We start from the raw sequence: 24,148 nt of genomic DNA, 5'->3' as shown, positions 1-24,148 counted from the left end.
CTCAGATTCCCTCTAGCAACTTTGCTAAAGTGGCATCTCCCTCCTGCACTGAGAGCACCTCTGCATATTAACTGATTCAAAAGAAATCAATGAAAAACACAACCAATCCCCCCACCATCTTTAAAAGATAAAAAAATGCAAGAGGAGGTCCCACAGCTGGAGGATCCCTAATTGAGTTTTGCAAGACACAAAAGATGATGCTCCAGATGATCTAAACAGATTCTCAAAAACATACCTGAAGGGTCACATCCACTTTAAGCATCCCAGAAGCTATGACCCTGTTCCCTCCTGTGAGAAGGCTCTCAGCCTCTCCTCAATACTCCAATTTAACAAGCAGAACAAGTGCTTTTTCAAATGTTTATTCCAACTTTCATATGCATGAAATACTTATACATATATATGTAATGTTTAAAAAAAAATTAAACCACCTCCTCAGTTAGTGATGAGGTCTACCATATGTACCATATGTATTAACTTTTGCTTACTCCTGGTATCACAATTTCGTCCTTTATTTCCAAGCGTGCTGTGTCTAGGTAAAAAAGGAGTTAAATTATTACAGCAACAGCAAGGTGATCTCACCTCATTGTCCACCAAAAAATCAGATAAAGGATTGCTTGGCTGGCACAGCCTGAGACTCACAGAGTACCAATTACCTGATGCATGTTTCCACCCAGCCCTCTCTGAAAAGACTCTACAAGAAAATTAGGATTTTGGTCAGTTTTTGTTATAAACCCAGGGCACAATAATAGAGATCACTAACCACAGAAAAATTCTGCGTGAGAAGACCCAGGATCCAAACCCCAAATAATAAAGGGATCCCCAGCACAAGCAGAGAACGGGATAAGGAGACGGACTGGGAGGATTAAGAAGAAGTGGGGATCTGACATGGCAGACAGTGAGGCTGAAGGATAACAAGCATAGAGCTGGAGTCCTAATTTTCAAGTAAACAAACCAGAGCAAGCAAAGCTGGGTAACAAGACCGATCAGAGACACAGCCCAGCTCGGAGGGACTCGAGCCAGGGAGTCAGGTACACACATGGCAGGAGCAAGGCTCCCTGGGGAGGAACAGCCGTGGCTGACCGAGCAGGGACACCTGCTGCACTCTAAAAAAGCACTTGCTTACCTAGCCCGGCCGTATCTTAAAAAGGAAAGAGATGCCAGAAGCAGCGGTACAACCGCGAGTTCTCTGAGCTGAACAGCTTCAGGTCCCACATGAACTGACACCGCTGAGCACACGCTCACACTCAAACTGTTCAGACCACAACCCGATCCACACAAAAGCTGCAAAGCACAATTTACTGGCAGGTAAGTATCCTGCCTGAAAGACTTCCACCAGTGATCAATCACCTAACAAATTCTTAAAGAGCAATTCATTTCCCAACACAAACTCCCATCTTCTAGCAAGACTATCCCAATACCCTCTGAGTCAGCAAGCAGCGGAGGCAACTACACACTACAGGCACAATCCTGAGACACTCCTTGCCTTCTCCTGCACCCAAGAGACCAGCACCCACCCTCATCTGCTTATCATCCCACCCATCCTTCCATGAGCAGCGAAATTCTCCTCCTTGCAACATCACAGAGATCAGGATGCAGGAAACAGCAACCTGGGAACAGTTAAGGGGAGACAAGTCTTCAGAAGTCACTTGCCACTTGAGTTGCCATTTGCCAAGGAAGAATCTTTGTTCTGCCCAGAGCTGAAATTACATGGCAGAAAGAATAACTTGTCTGGTGATGAGACTAAACCATATTCACCTTCTGTGCAGGAAGCGAACACCTGACTGCAATTTTTGTGTTCCACTGAATTACCTGTGTTTGCAAAGCACCTATCCTAAGCTGCTTTTGGAAGCACAGTTTGAAATAGAAGTTCAGCTCACCCCACAGAGACTTTTTTCTATCCTATTTCAACCTTGCCTGGAGCAGACTGAGCTTGGAGGGGGCTCCAGGTGCTGCCACTCCGTACCCTGGCTGGCTCCTGCTCCCACAGGCCAGGCTGTGCTCCGCGCAGCCCCAGAGCTGATGCTGCAGCTCCATTCCTGCCTCGCTCGGATTTGGCACCTACAGCGCAGAACACAGCCGGGGATTCCAAGAAGTGCTGTCCTGAGCACTGTGACTCAATCCACGGGCTGCTGGGAACGCGCGGCTGTGTGGGCAGGTGGGGATGGCGGTGGGGCTGGGAGCATTTTGGCAGCTCCCTGCGGACATTCCAGCAGCTGTCCCTGCCCACGCTCCTGTCCTGCCCCCAAACACGGCCTCCCCAGCTGCTGCAGCAGCCTGCCCTGAAGGGCCTGGTTACCTATTAGTGCTGAGCTCCACTGCACCTCACGTCCACACCGACTTCTGCTTTGTCCAATCATTAACATGAGGTTTACATATTCCTGCCTTCCCAAAACATGTCAAAGGTTACAGAGTTCTCCTCTTTGCTGAAGGATAACCTCTACACAGTTTGTGTTCTCTTAGCTGCAGTTCACAGTGCCATTTCAGAGGACTCAGCTTATTTAGGTGGAACTGGAAGCCTATTACAGACCAAAACCCAGACTTCACCAACAGCGAACAAACCTCAATTTACCTCAGAAAAGATGAAGGAAAACAGGTGTATTTCCAGATGTAGCAAACTTTTGTATGTATATTTATCTGCATTATTCACATTTTGTTAGTTCTTTGTTAAACACAAACCACATTCACTTTCTTCAGCTGCTCTGGAAAGCCAAGTAATTTCTAAGACCCATTAAGGCACTCACAAAGAAAACTTATTAAGTTCTCCCCTTGGATTAGTAAAATACCCTGGAGCTGTGGAGTTTAGAGAAGAGCTGTGACAGCAAAGAGAAAGAATGACGGCCAAACACAGCATCCCGAGCTGCTTTCTCCCGCACAGACAGGGTGAAATGCTGCCTGTTCAAAGGGTGATCCAGGAGACGCAGCTCAGCCAACACCAGCTACACCAACATAGAAGTGCTGTAAAACCAACCTGAACAAGCTTTGCAATACACATCTGCATGTTCTGAATGCACAGAAAAGAAAGCCACAGCAATCCAGCCTGGTGTAAGAAGGAAAGCTGCAGATGTCAACTTCCAACAGGACAGATAATCCCATGACACACGTCGCGTACGCATTAAGAGAACAGCCTGAAAATACCAATCGATGGGGTATAAAATTAGAAGGTTGACGCGTTTAAATGAACGGACAAGTGTGAAAGGCACAAGGGCTGGATCGATGCAAACCAATATCTGAACAGCTGCCATGCAGACCAGGAAGATAAAACATTTAACGTGTTTTTCCAAAGGCATATAAAAGCGTCTCCGAGTCGAACACCCCAAGGCGGGCAGGTTTACACCCCTGTTTTCTGAGCACACAGCCCGTGTGGCATGCGGGCTGTCCCCCCGCAGTCACGCCACACCGGGAGCTGCACTTACCGCGGACCCCCGCGCCAGGAGCTCCGCCAGGCACCGCTGCTCGCCCGCCGCCTCCGCCCGCGGAAGTTCAGCAACCGTGGCAATAAATGACCATCACCAAGGCAACGAGGGGAAAGGCCAGCGAGCTTGGGTTTCACCTGCAGAGAGCTTCACCTGAGTCACGGTGGGGGAGTGTCGGTCGGGTTCAGTTTGGCTACTTTTTTCCCTTCTCTCTGTGTAGAGACATTTTTGATTCCAACCCACGATAGGCGCCAGCGAGGTAAATTTCCACTAACTGTGAGGAGAGAAACCAGATCCCGCAGGAACGTTACCTGCACACAGAGACTCTGTGAATCCAGTTTCATCCCCTGAGCGCCTCATCTCTAGTTTCATTATATCTGAAAGTTTGCAAAACATAACATACTAAAAGATAACAGATCTTTAAGTCAGTGTTTTGATGGCAAAACAAATCCAAATGGAAAAGACAACAAACCTTTAATTCAATGTTTTAACCGTGGCACTTCTGGTTTCCTGAATGAAAACTCACTCACAGAGCCCTGTGTGCTACACACACACAATCATCCAAACACACATCGCTCTTAATTCTCCCCCTTTGCGGGGATAAATCAACCCAGGATCTGCAGTTCCAAAGCCAAATCAAGTATGTGTAAGCTACTTAAGGGCCAGTGCTCACCACAGCAAGCCTAGAAACCATGTTAGGCTTCTCCTAAATCTCCCAGCAACTGAAACCAAGTTCAGTGGCAGAAGAGTTGAACTGATTCTTACTTTGATTTGGTGAATTAAACCAATTCACATATGGCTGAGTGGAAAAAAAATCTGCTTTAGGAAGCTATTCAACATCACCCTCCTGCAGAGAGTATTCCCAAATTGGCTTATCCTGTTCTGACTGGCACCTCCCTGACATCAAACAATGCTGGGCAGCCCGAGAGGGAGAATCCAAGTGGGGTACCCTGTCTGGCGGGCTGTCACCATCACCCCCAGGGAAGGCAGCTGAGCGCACCCCAAGGAAACAGCTCGATCTCTTTTCACAGTGACTTTCTGAAGGCCATAGCAACAGAATGTGGAAAGCCTCCCTGTAATTCCTGCAATATCTTACTAATCTTGAAATTGTCAGTGGCAATTTTGCCAACAGTGTTTGATAAAATCTCAGTTGTGCAATGCAAACAAAATCATGCACCAGAGCTATGACCCAAATCTCCACTCGCCTCTGCAAGTTCAGCACAGAAAACAAACTTGAAAGGTCACTTGGTTACAACTCATCTGGCTCAAGCAGGGGCATTAAAATCTCCTTTCAGCTTCACCACAAGCAGCCTAGGAACCCAGCTCTGAACTTTGTTCTTGCATGTGTTCATCACACTCCTCACCAAATCCAAGAGTAAATCAAACTGTGCCTTTTCTTACCCACAGAGTTCTCAACCCTTGCTGCAGGATGCAATGTATTTGTAAAAACCCCATTATTTTCTCCACAGATCGCAAAATTAGAGCAACTAAACCTAAAAGCTTTTGAAGAAAAGAAGGCGATGCAGTTTGGATCATAAAAACCCTCCTGGCTGAAATGCATTGGTCAGTTCATGGAACATACCTGGTCCTCCAGAGCACTCCTGGCCAAGCAAGGATTCTCCCACAGAAGGAATCATAAGATGAGCAAACACCAGTAAGCATGAGAAGAACTGCAGAGTTTGGAGAACTATGGTATTCAAAAGCTCATACAACAGAAAAATAGTAAATGTTTTACAACAGTGATTTAGGTCCTATTTCAGACCTCTAAAGAAAAGGGACTATATTCATGTTTTCCTCGGCTGGAATGGCATACTCAGCAGAAAGAAACACCAGGCAGAATTTCATCAAGGCACCAGTTTGTCTTAGAGGGGCACTATAACAACGCTGCTCTTCCAAGGGGACGAACCAGAAGAGAAGAGCACACAAAGCTGGAATGAGCAAGTCAGAACACAGACACCAGGAGTGGCGCGCAGGGATCAAAGGTACCCGCACATCAGTGACAGTGCATGGGACCAGGAGTCCAGACACCCAATGCTGACAGCACACCAACAAACAGGCTCAAACCACAGTGCTGCCCTCCTGAAAATCTGCTTACAAGGTATTTTTACTACATGGTTTAAAAAAATAAGTGTTCCAAGTGAATTGTGATCTATTTTTATAGAAACCCACTGAACTCCATGCAGTTAGATATACTCCAGCAATTTTAGCAAGCCTGTTGAACCAGGCTACCTGTGAGCTTTGGAAATACCTAAGAGGATGCAAAAGAACTTCCATTTAATGGACTTGCTGTACTTTTTTCTCCTTATTTACCTTTCAGACCTATTTGTATCATTGAAAGAATTCATGTAAGCAAAACACTGTTTTCTGCACAACCTAACTGATACTCATCCAATGTCTCATGCAGCAATCACAGAATCATTACAGTTGGGTGAGACCTCCAAGATCACCAAGCCCAGCCTTCAACCCGATGCCACAATGCCCACTACCACCCTAAGGGCAGGAGGGTATATTTGCTCAATCATCTGTACATGTCATGCATTTACAGTCTAGGAAATTCTCTTTCCAAAGGAAACTTTGATCTGGTTTTCTCTGGACAAGACAAGAAGAGTTTAATCTTTGGTGGGAGCAGAGAAAAAGAAAAGCACTTGGTACATGTTGCTATTAAAAACCTGAACAAAGCTTTGACTGGGAGTAACTGGTGCATTTGCAGCAATCTGTGACCTGACAGTGACTCTCCTACATGGACTTAGCTTTAAAAACAAAAACAAAAAAAACCACCCAACTAAATCACCCCAAAAACCACATCCAATCTTGATATTGCATGACAGAGCAGCACCAAGACCATCTGCATCCAAACTGAATATTTACTGTGAATTTCAACAGAAAATTCCTAAAGAAAAGTCTGACAGAACTTCTTTTCCTTTCCTCTGGGGATTCAACAATCAAACTGATTAACTAAAGCATCAAGGTTTTAAACAAGTACCCCCCTTTCTGACATGCCCAAACTACCATAAAACAAAGGAACGCTCATTCTCTGTGTAGGATTTTGCCACTGTCAGGACACTGGCCCTGACACTGGCAAAAGAACAAGGTCGGTTGGTTTAATTTCAAATCCTCATTATCCTCAGGTCAGGGCCCACACGGATCCATTACTTTCCAGCAGTACTTCAAAACTTACGAGGCAAAAGTGCACCACTAAAAAGCCATGTCCCCAGTGGATGTCTGACAGCCCCATCCAGTAACAAGGAAGGGTCTGAATTCCCAATTAGCAGCCTGCAGCAAGGACTCACAGAAGGAGCTGACAGGAGGACTTGCTTTTAAAGCAGCTGCTCTAGAACAACACAGAGGTTTTTACCTTTCACTAAATTAACGTCTGATACATTTACATTTTAATTATTAAAAAAAAAAACTTGAACTGGTGTTTTTTGATCTCATGAAATGCACTAGGTCCTTAACATTCTTTAAAGTGAAAAATTATGCCTTACACTTAATGCAACAATCTTCATTTCTTCCTACATGAAATGGCATACAAATCCAGCGTAATGCTGTATTTCAGACAATCAGTTCCCACAAAAACCCAGCAATGTATGCCAAAGCCTCCATCAGCGCGCAGCAGACACACCCACTCCCCGCCCGAATTCAGCGGCGATGTTACTGCGGTTAATGCTATTCCCAACTCAGGGCCAGGCCGGGCGGGGCTCGGAGCAACCTGGGCTAGTGCAAGGTGTGGCAGAGCACACAAAGCTCCTGCATCGAACAGGGGAAGTCGAGTGCATTCACTCCACTAGCTCAGCTAGTTGCCAACGGATCACACAAACATGTTTATGTAACCACAATCTATATTCTTGTTAGATATTTAATGATTTCAGACCATAAACCATCGGTGGCTGCACTGTTTAATGACAAAACACACATTCAATAAAACCGTAATCCAACAATAAACTGTGATTGGAGGCTCATTTCTAACCCAGATAACTGCAGGGATCAATTCCACGGCACACACCCACAGCCCAGAGCTGCACCACTGGCTGTTTCACCTGGACAAAAATGGGATAGGAAGCTTCTTAAACAGGCTTTGCTGGAAAAACCTTGAGAGCAGGAAAACTATGCCAACTGACATGAAAATGCCAGTGTCACTCTTAAAACCCGAAACACCTCTGAACTTCTTCAGTCCCAGAAAGACACAAGGCTCAGGTACCCTGGGTGACAGCCAGCGGGATATGCCAGGCTCAGGAGAAGTGTTTGCCAGAGGGAAGAGCTGGTGACATTGCAATTCCTTTGGGACACCAGAACCCACAAGTCACCTCTCTTAACAGCCCATGGAGTGTCTGATGTGAGGCAGTGCTCTTGTTACTGCTCCACAGAGGCTGGAAAAATGGATTTACTTGTGCCTCAATGGGCAAAGGATGCTGGGGGCAGAAGCAGAGAGGCTGAAGGAGCTGGGTTTGCTCAGACTGCAGTAACTCTTAATTCCCATGGATCACAGCCTGACATCTGCAAGGAATTCAGCCTGTACTTTTCACTTTTTAGCTGTTGTAACAGCTTACCTGCAGTAGCTTTAGCTCAGAGCAGAAGTTGGGAATGTCAGTTTTCAGAGACACTTCATTTTCTGACACAGTTTGTTTTGTTGCATGAATCATCCTATTATCCAACCAGAAATTAAATTAGATCTTCCAGCTCTTGGCTGCAGTTAATAATTAATGTTAGTGTATGAGTTTCCAACCTCCCCTGGTGAAAAAATTCTTCCAAACACATTAACATTTCAGTGAGTGCTGTTGTCAGTCACTCCAGCAGTACACTCCTTTGGCTTCTCTTCTTCATCTTGATCAAGTTTCTTTTTTAAAAGAATAACAAGTCATAGCCTCTAGCAGTACCTCTTGTCCATTAAGGCTTTGCTCCCCAAGAATTTCACATCTGGGGGAAGAATCACTCCATTACAGCCTCTGCCCAGATTAGGGGAGAAAAACCAGCCACTTAAACCAGTGAAAAGGCCAAGTCAATAGGCAAGGGATCTGCTCCCACCAGAAACATCTCATGTCAGGCTTTTGGATCCTGGTTGTAGTCCTGGTGTTCCCAACCTACTTGCACACCATGTTCTACCTCCTTCTCCCCCTTCCTTTCCTGCTCCCTTTTTATCACAGCAGCCCTTGACAAAGCTTTGACTCTTTTTGTTCATTATGAGTATTTATTTGTTATATAAATGGATAGCCTAGGGCTAGCAGGCTCTTCCACCTGTGTCTCACAAAGAACAAGAAAACTGTTCAGTTACTTATCCAGGCTTAAGGCTGACTAGATTTTGGCAACTGAGCAGGAGCAAGCACAGCCCCTCCTGGCTGGAAAGACAAATCTTCTTCGCTTCTTCTCCAGTGCGTCCACTGACATACAGGGATATATTATGAACAGTCAAAAATGAGAACAGAATTTAACTTCGTGTGAAAAATAATTGGAGTGGAAAAGAAATATTAACAAGAATATGCCCAATGCAGGAGACTGAGTAATTCAGCTGCAGAAGCTCTCTCCTATGCATTGAAGGTGCTTTTGAAGAAGAACAGCAGGCCCTATCTTAATTTAAAACCATTTTCTTCTTTATGCTTGTCTTTCACACACTGTAAAAGAATAGACTATAAAGAAAAACAAATACAGTGATAGTGATACTGAGTGCTTTTTTGGTTTACATCAGTAATTTCTGCATATATATTGATGATGGAAGGCTTGGAAGGGTTTCAGGCAGGGTTGGACTGTTGTTTGCATTGGTTGTTGGATTTGCATTTGTCTCGGTTTTTGGTTGTATTAATTGTTTATGGGAAATTCCTTGAAAATTTGTGAAATTCTATCAATAAATGGATTGTTGCTGGACCAAGCTCAGAGGTTAGCTCAGTCACTTGTTCCCAAAATGGTACTTGACACTGACTAGACTAAGAAACACTCATTGAAATATTCACCACTCATTATCTAAAACAAAGGCTGCACTTTGTGTCCTGCCAGGCATTCTGGATGCAAACTGGGGCTCGATGCCCCAAACAAAAGGCACATTCAGAATCCATGTTTTGCAGAAGCGCTGCAATAGGGTCAGTCATTCAGCATCCCGGAGCAGGACCTTGTCCCGGGGAAGCACAGATGCATGTTCCTCAAAGAGGCAGAACAGGAAGGGGGCAGAGGGCACAGCAATGCTGAATTCCTCAGGAAAGCTACAGGCAGTGAGGCAGTGGATCAGCTTCCACAGCAACCAGCTGCGTAAAGAAACTATTGCTTCTACCTGCTTATTCCTGACCCAGTATCACATTGCTGCCTGCAGAGATGATGAGGTACACACACGGCCGGCTGCTCCTGACACCACTTTTAGAGAGATCAGTCAACAACCTTGGGAATAAAGAACAGGATTTTTCTTCCAAGAACACAAATGAATATTACAGTGACTGAAGTACCAGTGAAAAGCTCTTGGGGTCACACAAATTAACACAAGTCTGAAGAACAAACTCAGTTTCCTCCAGGCAGGTTTAAATGAAGTCACATCCCCTTCCAGAAATAACAAGATGATCTACACAGAGTCCAGTTCTGCTGCTAAATGGTGACCATGCCGTACAAAGCGAAGGGAGAAAACCAGCTTGGAGCTGCAGAGCCCAAACTGCAATGGCACAGGCTCCCACTGGAGACAGGCTGGGGCTCCACAGCAACATACAACCTAACACATTCCATGTCATGGTATTTGTCCTGTATGTAAGCCCATACTGCAGCCGCTTATACTGAACACAACAAAATCTGCTCCAAAGATCAGAAAACACAAATGCTGGTAAGGAACTTGTGACACTAAGAAAAGCGCTAAAGTGGTCAGCGAAAAAAACCAAAGTTGCCAGGCACAGCAATGCCCTGAGGGCAACTAAATCAAACCGAACCACCACACCGAGGTCAGCAATTTGGTTTGTGAAGACTTAGTCTGTGTTAAAGCACAAGACCCAAAGTATGAATGAGGGAGGCTGTGTTGAGATTGATTCAGCAAGCACAAAGTCTGGAGCAAAAAAGGAAAAAAACTCACAACCTCCTGGAATTGCTGTGGCATCTGAGTAACTTACACAATTTCTACAGCATACAGGTAACTCCCCATTCCCTGCTGAGTGCCACCCGGACAACAAAGAGCAGCGTTCTCCCAGTTCAGAGGGTGTTGAGAGAGAGAACCAGCCCCGCACACACAGACAGCATCACTGAGGCAAAGTCTGTTTTCCAAGCGTACCAAGCTCTGCTCTCATCCCAAGCTCTGCAAGGAACATCAGCAAGCACGAGTATGCTCTTGCAAAGCCTTGCCAGTGCCTCCTAACCCAAGGAATCAGCCTGGCACACAGGACTAGCTAATATGTGCTGAATCCCAGCTTGCTTTCCAACACAGGCCGCAGAGACAACAGGAGTGGCTCCAGCCCTGGGCAAGGAAAAAGCAGAAACTTGTGTAGCACAAATCACAGCCTGCTTTGTCAGAAGGAAGCCTGAAAGTCACTGGCCTTGAGAAAGCCTGCCAAGGAACACTGCTATGGAACAGGTGTCCTGCAGAAGGATATATCCTCTCTTCCTAAGCATTTGCATAAAGAGGGGAAAAAAAACCCAGCACAAAACTCCAATACACAGACAAATAAAGGAAATCAGAGGGATGATAGAGGAGAAGTACTAGTTCTTCCCATGTAACCAGTAACCACCCGAGAGATGGGAACACGTCTAAACCAGAAAGAGGTCCCAGCACAACATGCAAGCTGCCAAAGATGCAAGGCAGCAATGAGAAAAAAATTAATATTATTTACTGTCCCTTCAACGATTTACAACTACTTTATCCTGTTTTGCTTTGACCATCTCAGAGGCAGCATATCAGCTTAGTCACTTCCCAACTTGCCCATAATCCATCCCCACAGTAGCCATGCCAGAACTACCACCAAACTGGAATAAGCTGGAATAATGAAAGATTCTCACAATTAGTCTTTACCAAGTCATTGCTTGAATGCAAAAGGGGAATTTTTGTTTAATAATGAGAGTGCTGGCCAGTCCAGCAGACACCTTCACTGGCACACAAAGCCTACTATGTAATTTGGTACCATCTTCTGATAGGGATATCCAATACTTCTGCATCCAGAGCAGCAAAGTGCTCTCTCTTCCAACACTCCCAACTCTCAAAGACTGACCTGGACATCTTTCCTCATTCAGCCTTCCCTAAAAACTACAAGTGAGGCCAGAAAACTGTAAAAAACAGTAAATCAATGTACTCCCTGTCCTATGCTGTCATGTACCTCCTGCCTCTAATGCACCTTCCAAACACTCAAAGCATTTATGGAATATTAGGAAGGAAAGGGGGAAGGGGAGTTTCTCCATGAAAAAGCTTTTCAGAGGTGATCACACAGGTTGTCTGCAGATTGTCCTCTGTCTCAATTACCCATAATTCTGTCTTTCCAGCTGACTGGAAGACTCAAGATTTCTCAGAAAGAAAAATCTTAGTGTCATTGAAACAGCAAGGATGTTCCAGTCTGAGTGGCATCACTCCAAGGACTGGCACAACATTAATGGCCAGTTTGACAGTGGAGAAGGGCTTAAACCTCTCCTGAAAACTGCAGGGAGTACCACCTCTACCTGAGAGCACAGACTGCAACCAGAGATCAGAGATGAAATCCAAAGGTCAAGAATTGCCCCCATTGCTGGGCACAAGCCACTCACAGCACAGACCTCCACGCTGGCCCTTCAGCCTCTCCTTACTCTTGAGTTTAACACTGAGTCCCAGGGACACACGTGAGAGGACGCTGGGCAGCAGAACCGAGACCACCAAGCTCATCCACAGGAAGCACAAGACCCAGGTGAATGCCAGAGCAAGAGGAATTCAGGAAGCCCCAGGAAGAGCTGTAAACAGCTTTTATCACACAGAAGTCCTGATTTTCAGACATAGCACACTCACAGGGAGCACACACACACAACATGTGTTCCTCCTGACCAGCTGTCTTCCCCATACAACCTGTCTGGACCAAAGGCCAGCTGTGGGAGGCAGAGGGTTCTGCCAGCTCTGGCCTCCAGGACAGGGACAGTGCCCCAGCCCTTGGGGTTAGCCGATCCCCATGGCACCCCAGCGCCCAACACCCCAGAGACAAGCCAGCAGGAGATGCCTTCGGAGCCACGCCAGCCCAGGACACAGGTAGAGCCTGTCTGACCTCCTGATGGCAGCTAGGCCAGGTCACACATCTGCAGCACCTGTGTGACAAGCCTGCTGTCACCAGCCCTGGTGTGCGGTTCCAGGCTGGGTGATCAGCTACAGCACTGCCTCACCTTCCCAACGAACAGCAGGAGATGCCGAGCGCTACAACATGAAAACCAGCCTGTTTCCACAGCAACTGTTAGCACTGACACACAGAGCTCCTGTAGCACATTCCAGCCTTATCAGAGGCTATCAGTTGGCACTGACAGTGACACCGGGCTGGGGACCCCAACTTCACTTCCCAAATGCTACAGTGCTGGTGTCCAACACACAGAGGCAACCAGAAGTGGTAAGTGCTTAGTGACTTCCCTCAATGCTGCAGCAGCCATTTCGGCACTCGCCTCTGACCTCCCTCTCCCACAGGATCTACTTTCTGTGCAAGTTTTGGGAATTTGAAACAACATCTTCACCCCCTGTAGGGCACAGACACTTGAGAGCTGCTGGGAGCCTGTGGCATGCACTGGCCCAGGGTACAGGTACCTGCACCAAATTACAGATGTTCATCTCTCACTGGAGTGAAATGAAGAAACACAAATGCAGGTACAAGGAGCTCAAAACCAAACTGACCATACCCAAAATAAAATGACAGCAGCACAAGAGATTAAAGGTAAATTCTCATTATGTCAGCAGCCTGAAGAAACCACTCAGGGTTTTGCTAAATCAATTCAAGCAGTGTTAAGAGGCATTTCTTTATTAACAATGTCAATCAAAACAGTGACTAAAGCTGTGACTGAAATGTTTTAAAATATGCACCAGTTCCAAGCCAAATTTTGGACAGCATTCTAAGAAAAAAAAGTGACACAGGTAGGCACATGATACGAGAAGGTGACCACAGGACTTGAAAACACATTAGCTACAAACTTCAGCATCTTAACTCTGCAGACTTTGAGGCCAGTCACTAACAGTTGTGAAGGGCCCATGGTTTCAACAGCTTCCAAAGGGGCTTTTGTCAGGACCTTGCATTTAGGAGCATGCAGGAGGAACACGGTGACAAATGACCTGGCAGGTAATACACACCCAGCCTGTAACCATTTAGCACAGTCTGGTTTACAATGTTTGACTTTCTACAAACACAGTTTGTGACAAACTACAACAGAAACTAGTTAAGACAAAACCAAAACCTGACTGCAACTCGATTTGGCACACTCTCTAGTACAGCTGCAGGATATCCCTGGAAAAAACAACTCTGACCTTGCTCCCAGCCTGGTCAGACCCGCCCAGCACAGCACCTACAGGGCAGGGGGGGGCACGGGTCTGCTGGCCTTTGCTGCAGCCACCTGTCCCATTCTGGGCTTCCAGAGTGCCACAGCCACCACCCTTGGGATGCAGCTGGCCCTAAAACAGGGATAAGTAAAATCTCAACACAGGGGAGGAAAATGCAACATGTTCTTTATCATGCTAATTAGAACACAGAATGAGAAGGCAGCTTCTGGGTAAGAGAGGTAGCAGAAGCATCAGGATGATCCACTTTGTAGAAAAAGAAAATTTAGAAAGAAATATCTATAGTGGTACCTTAAAAAAAGAACAATCCATTCAGGTTCACTGCCCCTTATGTCTCCTGGAGGCCCACATCCAGCTCTGGTTTCCAGACCTTCAGCCAGCCTCCCTGGTGGCCAGAAGCCTGTCCCTGTTCCTGCCAGCTCTCAGGTTGCTGCCCTTCAGGGAGCACCCAGCAGCACTGCTGGAGTCCTGATGTCATGGCCACAACCAGAGAGGGGCTTCTGAGGAAGGAAAACACACCTCTGGCACTCTCAGGCTACCAGTGCCACGGGAATAGCTAGTTTTTAACAAGAATGCTCTCATCTCCTACAAGCCTCTTAGCAAGCGTGACTGGTAGGAGAGGCTCAGCCCCAGAACTGTGGGCGAGAAACAGCACGGTAGCCAGCCGATGCAAGGACGGCACAAGAGAAGCCAGCCCCCCTGCTGGGCTGTAGAGACCAGGAGCACTGCAGACAGAGAAGGCAGGAAGCAAGATCCATCCCACTCACTGCGCTCCCAAGGCAGCCCTGCTCCAACAGCAGGGACGGCGAGTCATCAGCACGGACACTGTCAGGATCCAGGTGTGTCACCGCATTGCTGGGACCAGCCTAGCCTGCCAGGGAAAACCACACTGCAAGGCTCTCTCCCACAGGGAACAGAAAGGAGAAGTGCCTCCTCGGGCCACGGCAGCAGGAGTGGTGTTATTCACACACAGTTCAGGCCAGGCATGCACAGGAATTTACCTGACCCTGAGGACTCAGTGTTTTTCTACGAACAGTGGAAATAAAGAATAAAATAGTAAATGACCAAACTTGACCAGATGGAACTGAAAGAAACCAACCAACCAGCAAGGAGAAATGCAGAGGTCTTTCTGGCACCCACCCAAGCTTGTGCCTCCACCACTTATCCTAACGAAACAAGTGCAGGCTGTGCAAAGAATGTGCCCCTCACTGTGGCACACAGCACCTAAGCTGCCCAACTCGCCACTCCTAGGATCGGGCAGTTCTCCACCTCAAGTGTCCACACACCCAGTGGGATGGGTGTAAACTTTAGCACTAAGACTGCATTTTAACAAAGGGGTGGGGGGAAAGGCACATATGAAGATAAAAAGTGAGGCAAGGAGGTGATCCTGCAACCCTGAACTCTAAACAGTGACACCATTCCCTCAGCTATAAAATGGAGCTGCATCTACACCACTGCTGTATGCTCTCAGTTCACTAAAGCAAGACCTGTCCAAGACAGAACATTTTCAAGTTCTTTCAGCTCAACTGTTACAAACAATAGCCAAGCCAATATTTTATAATACCTCGAACATCACCGTACCCAAGAGCAGAGGTTAAAGAAGCACATCCATTGCTCACTGCTGTACAGCAAAGCTGTTGCTTTGTTAAGGAGGCTGAATCAGCACAAGCACAAAGCCCAAACTCACAGTTTTGTCCACTCACCACTTCTCCCTCTTACCACTCCCTTCACCACAAAGAGCAGGAGTGGTCAGCTCAAGAAATCTTTAAAGAAAGGTTAAAAACTCCACTTGTTTGTTAGGGAATTCATCTGTTTAACATTCTGCTTTTAGACAAACTTGTCACAGACTTCATCAAGGTCAGGATTCTAGCTGAAGCTCTGGATTCACAGACCCACACAGCCAATGTCACAGCTCATGGCCACCAAAGAGCCTGTGCCCTACCCTCCCTTCACACACACCCTCCCACCACCACCCCAGCAGCTCGTGCCACACATACCTCTGAATTCCATCACCCTTCTAGAAGTTACTGCAATTCAACAGCCCTGCAAAGACATGGGACGCTGTCCACGGGTGGTCCCAGGGTACGAGAGAAAGCAGCATCTCTCTTTCAGCAGTGTAAATCCACTGGATTTGTGTGTGCTCCAGAAGCCACCAACCTTGACTCCCTCTGCTCAAGTAAAGGATGAACGTGCAAGTAAACTGTCCTGGGATCAACCACGGACACCAGCACCAGGTGAAGGTCCTCAGCACATCTCAAACAGCAGCACTAGCTGAAGGTCCTTAGCATATATTAAATACCAGTACCAGCTGAAGGTCCTCAGCGCTCCCTACACACCCAACTGTGCCACAAGGGCCCAGTGCTAAGGAGGCAGTCTCAACAGGCAGCCCTGCAGTACACCCAATCCATAAAACCACATTTGGTACATTTGAATAAATCAGGCTGAAGTACCTCTGATGGGAGCAGCCAGTACAGCCTCATTTCCAGGCACCTGGGCTTTCTCCATCACCCATGGTCTCAGCTTGGCCTCCTCTTTCCCACTCCAAAACCCAACACTTCTGTGGGAACTTCATTTTTGTCCACATGGCTTCCACAGCAGTATGCTCCAAACCTAACATCCAGTGCCACCAGGAAGAGGACAAAAGCAGATTTTCCCCACCACGCCTATTTCCAAACAGACCATCCATGAGGGAGTCATCCCAGGACACCTTCTGAACACTACTGATCACCCCCATCTCTACAAAATCCCACCATGAATTCGGTGTGATCATCTACATAACACAGAGATGCTTAAGGAGAGTCAGATTTGAACTGCTTTCAATTAAAACCAACACAGATTACAGGAACATACTTCCACCCTCAAACCAGGATTATTCAACACTAGGATCTGCCAAAGGAGAGCGGACTGCACGGTTGTGCTCCCGTCCCTGTTCCAAATCGTTCTGCTTCTCTCCAGCAGATAAACTACATGGAAACAGGAAAACCTGACTTGAGCTGGCAGGACACCAATACAGCCACACTGATCCGTGCGGTGAGGCACAAAAAAAAGGTGCTATGGCTTAATGGCAAAGCCCAACTCATTCACGGAGTGATTCCTCGGAATAGCCAGTGTTCTCACAACTGGAGATGTTTATTTTGATTACAGAAAAGGTTCCTAAATCCTAGAAATCAGGATTCTGACAAACACCTACAGCCTGCCAGCACGCAGGAATCATGGTCAAATGGAGGGAGGAAAAAAATTAACAATTACAAATATACACACCGAATCTGTTGCCCAGTCAAGACACCACCTGGCAGACATAATACGTCTCTAAATTCCATAATCCATCTCAGAAATCAAGTTTCAGGATTTGTTTTGTTGGGGCTTTGAGCTGTTTTTTATAGGTTGGCTTATTTTTAACTATTTTAACTGCAATTAGCTTACAGGCCTGTGCAATTTAGCCACATCTCTTATTTTAAAATTAATTACTAGTTCTCTACAGAAAACAATCCCTTTCCAAAAGATTTGGTTTTCTTCTTTCTGGCAGGGGAGAGGAAAAGACAGTGGCAGCAGGGGAAGGGAACACTCCAGCACTAGAAACTGGGCAGCTTAAGAGCCCCATGCTGGGAAAAGTTGGCATGACAATGTGTTGAATACTTCTGAAAGCCACAGTTCCAGTCCCAGGTAAACCCTGTCAGGTATTAGTACCGACCTGGCAGCAGCTCCAGTCCTGAGCTGAACATGCCAGCAGTAAAACCACATTCCTTCCTCCCAGTGCTCAAGGTGGGAGTCACCCAACCCGCGCCGCATTCCTACCCAGCTTACCCAAAATAACAGTGTACACAAGATTACACTGCACTTCTTTCTGCAAGGGGACAGAGCTGCCCAGCAGCACTTCTTCTACTGCTACAGTAAAACCCTCTATTCAACACAACGAAACATTTAAGAGGAAGTAGCAGTGAAAGAAAAAGGTGGAGAAATTTATGGAAGTTAATGAGATTTCTCTGTTTACCAACACCAAAATTTAATTTTAATTAAATCAAGCTACTTCTGCACATTGTTATCCCATCTATGACTTTCTGTTGACCGAAGCTGTTGGATAAACCAGCCCTCACTGCTATTACAAGGCCTGGAAGTTTCCAGCTTGCTCAGAAAGTCCCAGTTTATATTGCAGAGTTTAATTAAGCAAAGGTCTAGGCCCCATCCAATGTTCTGGGACTGGGAGGTTGTCAATTTGGCCCATTCCAGCAGCAATCAGTGAGCTGCCAACAGGCTGCACCCACAGCACCACCTCTGACATGGCCTCTGGATTCTAAAGCACCTGTGCAGGCAGCCCACCTCACACCAGGACCTGTGTTTGGTTCAGAAAGGAAAAGTATTACATAACACAGAACTTTCACTGGCTGGAGACACAACTCCAGCCTAGAAGCTGCAGGGGTGAATTCTTCCCACAACATCCTAAGACGTAACACCGATTCCCTTCTGACAGATAAGCTCATTCAGCACTCACACCATGCCTGGTGATATTTTCAAAACAAAACACAAAAAATCCCGTCAGAAATCTGTTAACTCCCAGCGCAAGCTGTGCCCCGGGAGTGAGGTGCCTGCTCATCAACAGGTGTGGGGCTCACAGTCCATGTTTGCTTCCCAGGAAAATGGCCTCTGTGCAGGAGCAGAGGAAAACCTCGAGTTCCTATTTCCCATTACACAGTGCCCTCCAACGGCCAGCCCTTCACATGAAACCCAAGGAATGCTTATCCTCCTTCCCAAAGGCAGCAGAGGAACCGTGGCTTGCACTACCTGCATACCACCCTCAGAGGACAGGACAACAGCCAGGGGAGACAGAGCCATCTCTCAATGGGGGTATAGCTAAAACTAACATTCCTTGTCTCCCTCAGACCCTCACATTAATACAAGCCTCCTTCAATGTCTTTACATTCATTTTATAATAAAACTAGAATTCACTTAGTGTCAGCAAAACATGCCGATAACTCATCAAAAGCTGGTTTAAAATGCAGGCTGTTATAAAAATCTATTGACCTCCTGAGAACCACAGCCTATTTTGATCTTCTGCCACACAAGTAGATATGCAAGCCCTGTCATTTATGAAATGTTTCCTTACCTGGACTTTTTAATCATCATTTAAGGTTTACATGCTATCCCTGAAGCCAGTGCACTTAGAGTCTATAAAAACATTTCAGGGTCAATAAAAAAGTCACTATTCTGAATTGCTTAGTGCTAAGACACTCTCAGTGCTGTGACCAAGGGAGGCCCCTCTCACACTCAGATGGCAGAGTGAAGCTTTTATGTAACCAAAATATTCAGAGCAGAAACAGCAGAGCACTCATTTAAAGGGTCTGTGTTCAGTGGTGGTGACAGAGGGTGCATCTTCTCAAGGAACTCAAGGGTTTTTTCACATAAAGCCTCCAGATTTCAAGAACACAGTGGGCTGGACTGGAGCTCATGGGGCCAGGGGTGCATCCCTGGGCAGACTGGCCCCCCACACTGCCCCTTTCCACCTCACAGCTGAGGAGCCACAGCCACCCACAAGGTGCTTCTCCAGCACTCTTCCAGTGCCACAGCACCCGAGCTCCAGTGCTGCTCCAGGAGCTGAGCTGGGAACCAGCGCAATGAAGGGACATGGCTCTGGAACCCCACCCAGCACCAGTCCTGGCAGGGGCTCCGTGGGGCCAGCCTGGGCTCAGGAAACAACTCTGGCCATGCCAGCACACTGCACAGAAGCTGCAAGGCACAGCCTCACCACTGCGACCACACAAGAGGAAACATCACCTGAAATTGAACTGCAACCATAAACAACATTGACACTGCGCAAGCAACTCAGCACTGCCATTAGTTCCAAAGTTTATGGTTTGCCTCAAATGCAAAGTAGAGAAATCCGGCCCTGAACTCCCACTTGTCACTGCTGTCACCAAGTCCAGGGAGGGAGGGAAAATCACAGCCCTTTTCCTCCCCAGTAAATCCTGCTGATTATGAGCAATAACATCTTGAGGCCTTCACAGCCCCATCTCATGGATCTGTTAACATGAGACTCGAGTACTGGGAAAGAGACACCCTCAAGGGAGATCATTCCAGAGCAACAAATCCATCAGGAACATGTAAACAGGAGGCACAAAAGCCAGCCTCCCATATGCCTCAGTCTGAAACAGTTTGCACAGACAGTTTATCCATCACAGCACGAGCTGCATTTCACCACAGCACCACTGTGGCAAATCTTGGCTTATTCCTTACCTTGATGCCAGATCCAGAAGAGGTGAGCCCGTGCTTTACAGGAATCCATCAATTTCCATGACACTGGGTTTGTTTCCCTTTCCTCAATGTGTGTATCGATAAAGTGAAACACTACACAGGCTCCTGAGGTCCTGAAATCCTTCAGGATTCACTCTTCAGGCACAAGGCTTTGCCCAGCACAGCATACCAGAACTGAGATGAAAGGTTAGGCTACAGTGACTACACACAGAATCATTTATCTTGAGGCATATGGCATTGTATCTCACACATCGAGATATTTTCAGGAACATAAGATCCTTTTGACAATTTCTAAGGCATGACAAAATGTCATCTCAGTAGGAAGCTTCTAATTCCAATTGACTCAATCACAAGTCACAGAAGTTGAATAGAACTTAAAAAGAGAATAATGCTGGAACTGCAGAGAGCAGTTTCACATATGAACCCCTTTTTTCCCTAATATTTTAAAGCATAAAAAGACACTGTTCAAGGATCTTTTTTCTCAAGTTCCGTTTTTTATTAAAGCAAACAAGTTCCAAGGAGCTGCAAGTTTTGCCTCCATCCAAGGACACTAAGAAAGCAAAATATTTGTGGATTGTGTGGGCAACATCTGACTCTGAAGAAACCCAAACTGAAACAAACAAGAGGTGCACCTCATTCATAAATATTTTCCACTACAAAGGGCTGTAAGTTTTTATATACACTGATATTTTGAGATTGCATGAAAGCACCTAAGCTTCCAGGAGCCTGTATAAATATTATTTCACAGAACTGCAAAGAGGCTGAGGTTGGCACAAGCCTCTGAAGGTCACCTGGCCCACTCCCTGCTCAAGCCAGAGCTGGCTGCCCACGCCTGTGTCCCGATGGTCCCAAACAGCCCCAAGGATGGAGCTCCAACAGCCTCTGAGCAGCCTGGCCCAGTGCTGAGGTCATCCCGACAGAGAAAACTTGGCAGGGTATGAATCTGATTTACAACTCATTTTAACTAATTAATATAAAACACTTTACAGTTCAGGTTTACAAGGAGGCTGATCTATGAACACAACATACCTGCCATGAAAAACTGCAACGGTTGGCTCATCCCGTGACTCAGTGATCCCCAAATCCCCAAAAGGCCTAGTGTTCCAACACCTATCAGAGTCCTTGTGCAAAACGGAGAACATTCACGTGGAAGGCAGCCCTGCGCACAGGGATGAGTGCGGGCCCATAGTCTGCAGACACGCCGGCACACGCGCAGCCCGGGCCTGCTCCACACCTACCACACACATCAGCTGTGCAAGCAGGAGGGAAGCCTGTGCCTCCGGTCCGTAGGAGATTGCTGCTTCTCTCTCTCTGGAGAGCCACTCAGCAAGTCCAGCTTGCATGTAAATCACTGCATTTTCCAATCAGCAAATGTGCCAGGAGTGGAAGCACTGCACAAGGCCAACTCAAAGCCCTCCAAAACCCATCTACAACAGATCTGCAAACTGCATTTCAAACCCAGGCAGGAACAAAGGAAATGAATAGGCTGAATACATCCACATACGTAACTCAGCCTCTCACAGCTCTCTCACAGCTAATAGAGCTCTGCTTTCCAAAATATGATGAGCCAAGTCCAGGTCAATGCTAGCAGAAGTCATTACCCAGAGGCCAGCATGCAGAGAACTGTCAGCACACCTTCCTCAGCCCACTTGAGCTTTACCTTTACTACAACTTTCGTACAGCCATCTTCCTGAGAGAGACCATCCTCCCCTCTGCCCATTACTAGATTGCCCATTACTAGAGACTCAACAGCAGGTCAGCCTCTCAGGGTCATGAAACTACAGCCCAACAGGCTGGAAGTATCACCTGCACCCTTCTCCATGCCACCCCTCCCTCAGACCCTTTTCCCTCTTTTTTCCATCCTATTTCCATTTGTGAACTCCCACTGTAGTTTTAGATGGTCACTGCTCCTCCTGAGGAGTGTCCACCATCAGCAGATGCACAGCAAAGCAGGAGACAAAGCACAGTCTGCTGTCTCTCAGGCAGTGTGGCTGTGGTCATCACTGCAGCTGTGACACCGGTCACTGCTGAGAGACGAGAGCCTGTCTTTTCCCAGCAGCTCCTTTTCTAACAGCTTGGTTTTACCTTGGGAGATGAGTGACAAACACATCTCTCTGCCCACTGCTCCACAGGCCAAGTCCCCAGCATCTGCTGGGGCTGAGTATCATGGCAGGAACAGCCCCTGCTGTCCTGAGATCCCTCCACCTCCAAACCAAGGTGAGAGCAGCCAGCAGATTTCTCCCTGTATCCATTTCTCTTTAGCATTCTGTGCAAGTACCAGCATATGTCGAGGCAGGAGGCAGGGACAAAAGACACAGCCAAGCGCACGCACAACAGAAAAGGCAGCAGCCAAGCTCCAGCATGATGTTCTCAGCCACCTCCCTGAGACCTGGCAGGGTGGCTCCAGGTTTCCCTTTTCCTCACGGATCACACTCGCTAATATAAGCACAAAAGCATCTCCAATCAAATGTCCTGGAATGCCCATGCTGGGACAGCAAACCCCAGTGCCTTTAGCTGTTCCCTAAGCCCGTGCAAACCCCCCAGCAGCCCAGGAGCAGGCAAGACCACCACAGGCCCTCTGGAGCCCAGGACTGACAGGATTAGCACAGGCCCCCGGCAGCCCTGGCGCAAGCAGGGCCCTGCAGACGGCCCAGCAGTGGGCCCAGCCACCTGCAGGGTGAGGCAATGCACCGGAGCTGGCCCAAAGCTGCCTGGGGACTGGTGCCAGCCACCGCTGTGCTCACACGAAGGCTTATGGAAACAGCCCAGGGAAGAGAAGGTTCTCCTCTGCTGTTGTGCTCGCTATCTACATCACCCAACGCTCCTGCAACGCCCTCTCCTCTCCCCTACCTTCACACACATGCAGAGCATTTGCAATCACTCTGCTCTCAGCTTTATAATTTAACAACAACAGAATGACACCCCCCCTTACCAAAACACCCACTCCTGCCCAGGAACCTCCTTCCCAATGAGAATTAAACATTACAGTCATCCAGACCCGGTGCTGCTGAAACACACCAGGTAAGAAACACTGTCACTTTCACAAGGCAGAAGATGTTTTTAATGTTTTTTCTACACCACAAACAGACACATCGCCCGTTGTGTTCAGCCCCACAAAACCGGAAGCAATGCTGTTGTAATTACTATTCACTCCTGTAAAAATAAAAGATATACGAGCACTCCTAACAGGCGATACCCTGAAACCACAGCCCAGTAATGCAGCCTTGCCCATTGCTGATGCTCTATGACACTGGCTCCTAAGAAAAGGAGCACCTGACCAAGGCAATGAAACAAAAAGGGCATTAAGTAAGATTTTTAACATTCACCTAAAGTAAACTGGACTGTTCTGTATGATTTGTTTGATTCGCAGAAGACATCGGCTGATAAAGCCGGCACACGGCGATTAGTTATCGCGGGTCCTACCCCGCTTATCAGCTCCATCTGCATTGGGGCCAGGCTGTGTCTGACACAGTACCCGGCGCACCGGCCCGGCGGCTGCTCCGCTCCGGCCCCGCGGCCGCTCCCCGGGGACACTGGCAGCGCTGCGGGGAAGAGGCGGAGAGGGGCGGCCGCCCCCGCCCGCAGCACCGCCGGCCGTGGCTCTTTGTTCGCCGCCGGCCCCACCGAGGCACCCGCGGGCTCTGGGCGGCCGCACCTGCCGAGGGTGCGGGCAGCGCTCCCCGGGCCGGGCCGCCCCCGGGCAAGTGGCCGCTGCGGGAGGGGCGCGGAGCCCTGCGGGGCGGGCAACGCTTGCCCTCCCGGACCGACCGTCGACCTTCGCCCAGCTCCCGAACCTCAGCCGCGGCTCCCGCCGACGGGGCCCGGCACACCCCAAACCAGCCCGTCCGCGCCGACCCACCTCGTCCTCCGAGAGCCCGTACACCGGTTCCGCCGCCGCGGTCGCCATGGAGCCGCTCCCGGGCCCGCCGAGCCGCCCGCCGCCGCCTTCTCCTCCTCCTCGTTCTCCTGCTGCCGCCGCTGGCCCGCGGGCGGCGGAAGACGCCGGGAGCCGAGCCCGGCGGAAAGGGGCCAGGGGCGGGGCCGCCGGGGGCCG

At 47.9% G+C, this 24,148-nt stretch overlaps 1 protein-coding gene across 3 annotated transcripts in view; it reads right to left on the bottom strand.

Moving 5' to 3' along the window:
• NEDD4L (NEDD4 like E3 ubiquitin protein ligase) overlaps positions 1-24,122 on the bottom strand; it is an 86,123-nt gene extending 62,001 nt beyond the window's left edge. For 2 of the 3 annotated variants that reach the window (XM_041471384.1, XM_041471385.1), the window contains exon 1: positions 23,954-24,121. In XM_041471384.1, coding sequence (XP_041327318.1) covers positions 23,954-24,001 — 48 coding nt within the window. In that variant the 5' untranslated portion in view covers positions 24,002-24,121. Of the gene's footprint in view, positions 1-23,953 lie in introns of all 3 variants that reach the window. The other variant, XM_041471383.1, reaches the window with a different exon arrangement.
• Between the last annotated feature and the right edge of the window lie 26 nt (positions 24,123-24,148).

Source organism: Pyrgilauda ruficollis, unplaced genomic scaffold, assembly GCF_017590135.1.
Source record: "Pyrgilauda ruficollis isolate IOZ18807 unplaced genomic scaffold, ASM1759013v1 scaffold267, whole genome shotgun sequence".
Classification (NCBI taxonomy): domain Eukaryota; kingdom Metazoa; phylum Chordata; class Aves; order Passeriformes; family Passeridae; genus Pyrgilauda; species Pyrgilauda ruficollis.
The sequence above is the reverse complement of the archived record's forward strand: the minus strand, read 5'-3'. Positions and strand labels throughout refer to the sequence as shown.